At 64.9% G+C, this 3,021-nt stretch overlaps 1 protein-coding gene across 1 annotated transcript in view; it reads right to left on the reverse strand.

The window, feature by feature from the left end:
* Positions 1 to 1,858: 1,858 nt before the first annotated feature.
* TNNI2 (troponin I type 2 (skeletal, fast)) overlaps positions 1,859 to 3,021 on the reverse strand; it is a 2,244-nt gene continuing 1,081 nt past the window's right edge. Inside the window, exons 4-8 of the mRNA XM_008593574.1 lie at positions 2,842 to 2,883; positions 2,623 to 2,751; positions 2,402 to 2,491; positions 2,127 to 2,303; positions 1,859 to 2,037 (exon numbers count right to left, since the gene is read on the reverse strand). Of these exons, the coding sequence (XP_008591796.1) occupies positions 1,942 to 2,037; positions 2,127 to 2,303; positions 2,402 to 2,491; positions 2,623 to 2,751; positions 2,842 to 2,883 (534 nt within the window). The 3' untranslated portion in view covers positions 1,859 to 1,941. The remainder of the gene's footprint in view (positions 2,038 to 2,126; positions 2,304 to 2,401; positions 2,492 to 2,622; positions 2,752 to 2,841; positions 2,884 to 3,021) is intronic.

Consider the following 3,021-nt stretch of genomic DNA (forward strand, 5'->3'; position numbering starts at 1 on the left):
AGCTGGGGATGCCCAGGATCACCTGGCGGGGCAGAAGGAAGCAGGGGTGACCGAGCCTGGCCGGGGCGGCGCTGGTTTTGCTGTTTGCTGGGTTGGCTTTTCCTGGCTTCGTTTGCATGGGCCTCTTTTACTTCATTCATTGGAAAAATGCAACAAACATCCATAAAGCCACTATCTGACCCAAGAGTCAGAACGTTCCCCCAAACCTACATCAACTTAGGTGCATCCGCCACGTTCTGTCCTAACTGCCCCTGCCCCACCCTCCCCAGGTAAACACTACCTGGAATTTTAGGCTCGACATTTCCTTGCTTTAACAGCAACAAAAAAGATAGTTTTCCTACATAGTGTGTCTGCCTGACCCCGATGAGTTGAGTCCTGCATGTTGGGAGCCGTGTCCGCACGTGCCTGCCTCTCCTGCTCCGTAGGCCTCTGATGCCCCTCTGTCCTCGGGGTAGATCCGGACCCCTTTCCTGGTGGCATGGTCCCTGGAGAGCTGCCGGTTTCCCTCTGCTGGGTCGATGCGAGGCCCCACCTCTATCACTCCGGCCACACCACAGTCTGTTCCTAGAACTCCCTGTGTGCCACCTCGGCTCTGCACGGAATGCACCCTGGCCTAGAACATCCCTCAGTCCCTTTCAGTGCACTATGTCTCCCTCCATCCTGTCCTTCTGGGACCTCATCTGAGACCTGGCCTTGCAGAACACTCTGCACCGGTCTGGGTCATGGGCCCTGCTTCTATGCCCTGCAGACCCCTAAACTTGGACACACGCCTCGTCAGGGGCTGACTGGCTGCACCCACCAGAGTTGCCTTATCATTCGAGCCCACCTGACCCCAAGTTGCCCTGCACGACCACACTGCCTGGCCCCCGTGGAGAGCAAGGGGCTTCCTACAGAGATCTGGCCATCCCCTACAGGAGCCCTAGGGGCTCCAGGAGAGGCCAAGGGCAGGGGGTCAGTAAGGCTGGGGCTCCATCTGCAGGGTCCCCAAGCCAGAAGGGCCTGCAGGAGGGCTGTTGGAAGGAGTGGAGCCGACCCAGGGCTGCAGCAGGCAGGGGAGTGGGGTGGTGGTGGTGAAGTCTGTCTTGGGTGCTGGCTGACATCAGTTCCTTCCAGCAGCACGAGGCTGAACCGCAGCTGCCCTTTCTGCCTCGGGGGTTTCAGTCAGGTCCCTGGCCTGGTCACGGCCAACCATGTGGGCTCAGCCTCCAGGCCCTGTTCCTGACTCGGGCCTCGGTGCTGACGTGGGAATGCAGGGAAGCCCCAGAGCTGGGAGACTGGCCCAAAGCGATGTGGGAGGGGGACCAGCAGAAGGACCTGGGTGGGGGTGGCGTGCGGGGGCAGCAGCTCAGGGGCTCCACCACGGCTCCAGATTCTGGCCTTAGTCTGGATCCGCACGGAAGGGAACTGCACAGGAGTGGGGGCTGCCCCCTGCACTGGGCGAGGGGCATACCTGCGATGGCCCCTGCCTGGACTTGTGTCATACAGAGTGGGTCACTCTGGAGCCCAGTGTGGGGCCTGGGATGACTGTGCAAATGGACACATGAGCTCATTGTGGGAACTCCCACTCAGATGGCCTCGGGCCCACAGCCACCTCTCTGCAGGCTCTGCGGCATTGGACGTACCCAGAGTGGTCCCAGGAAGACCACAGCAAGCCAACACTCCATGCAGCCCAGGTGGATTCCCCCAAACAGGCGTTCCTGGGCTTGCCTGCCTGCTCCCTTTCTGAAATTCCCATGCCACAGGTGGCCTCACCTGCCCCGCCACCCCGCGCATGGCCGGCCACACTGCAGGCCCCCATCCACAGGGTCCCCAAGCCCGGCACTTAGGAGTTGCTGGACAGAACCAGACCAGACCAGTCTCGGGGACTCACATCCTTTATTGACAGCTAAGAGGGGCCGGGCGCTCCCCAGGCCGGCGTGCCCTGCGGGCATGGTGCTGGGGCTACGACTCGGACTCGAACATCTTCTTGCGGCCCTCCATGCCCGACTTCTCCTCGATGTTCTTCCTCCAGTCGCCCACGTCGCGCAGGTCCCGCTCCTGGGGTGGGGCCAGAGAGGGCTCAGCCCGGGTCCCCTCCGTCGTGGGTCGTGGGGCAGCCCGGGGAGGGTGGCGGGGCGGGGGCCTACCTTCTCGGTGTCCTCCTTCTTGACCTGCTTCAGGTTGGCCCGCAGGTCCATGCACACCTTGTGCTTGGAGCCCAGCAGCGCCTTGAGCATGGCGTCGGCCGACATGCGCACCCTGCGCAGCGGGGGCCGCTTGAACTTGCCCCTCAGGTCGAACAGCTTCTGGTTCATGTCCTCCAGCTGTGGAGGGGAGGCCGCTGGTGGGGGCCCGGCGGGACCAGGGCCGGCCCCAGCCCCGGCCCCCAGCCCCGGTCCCGGCCCCAGTCCCGAGCTCTCACCTCCTTGCTGCTCTTCTGCACCCTCACCTCCATGTCGTACTTCTCTTCCTCGGCCGCGTCGATCTTGGCGTGCAGCTGCCTGCAGAGCTCCTGGGGGCAGGCAGCCGTCAGGACACTCGAGGGTCGCCGTCGCCCACCCCTGCCCTCTTGACCAGCGGGGAAACCGAGGCAGCAGGCATGCACGTGCTCGGGAGGCGCGGTGGCCGGGGCGGGCCGGGTACCTGCACTTCAGACACGGAGCCCGGGATGTGCAGCGGGGGACAGTGCTCCGACAGGTAGTTCTGCTTCTCGGCCTCGCGGCGTCCCTCCTCCTTCTCCAGCTCCGTGGCCGCGATCTGCAGCATCACGCTCTGCGGGGAGGGGCAGGCAGTGAGGGGCTGCGGCCCGCGACCCCCGCAGACCCCTGGGCGGCCCCCTCGGGCGGGCGGGCGGGCGCCTACCTTCAGGTGCTGCCTCCGGGCCGTGATGGCCCTGTTGCGCTTCTGCGGAGCAGGGGACAGGGGCAGAGTCAGGCCCGGCCAGGCCTCGAGCACCCCCACACCCTTCCACACTCCCGTCCAGGGAACCCTGCCCAGGGGTCAGCCGAGTCTGAGGGCTCCTGAGGCCACGGCGAGGAGGCC

Source organism: Galeopterus variegatus, unplaced genomic scaffold (assembly GCF_000696425.1).
Source record: "Galeopterus variegatus unplaced genomic scaffold, G_variegatus-3.0.2 Scaffold9354, whole genome shotgun sequence".
NCBI lineage: Eukaryota > Metazoa > Chordata > Mammalia > Dermoptera > Cynocephalidae > Galeopterus > Galeopterus variegatus.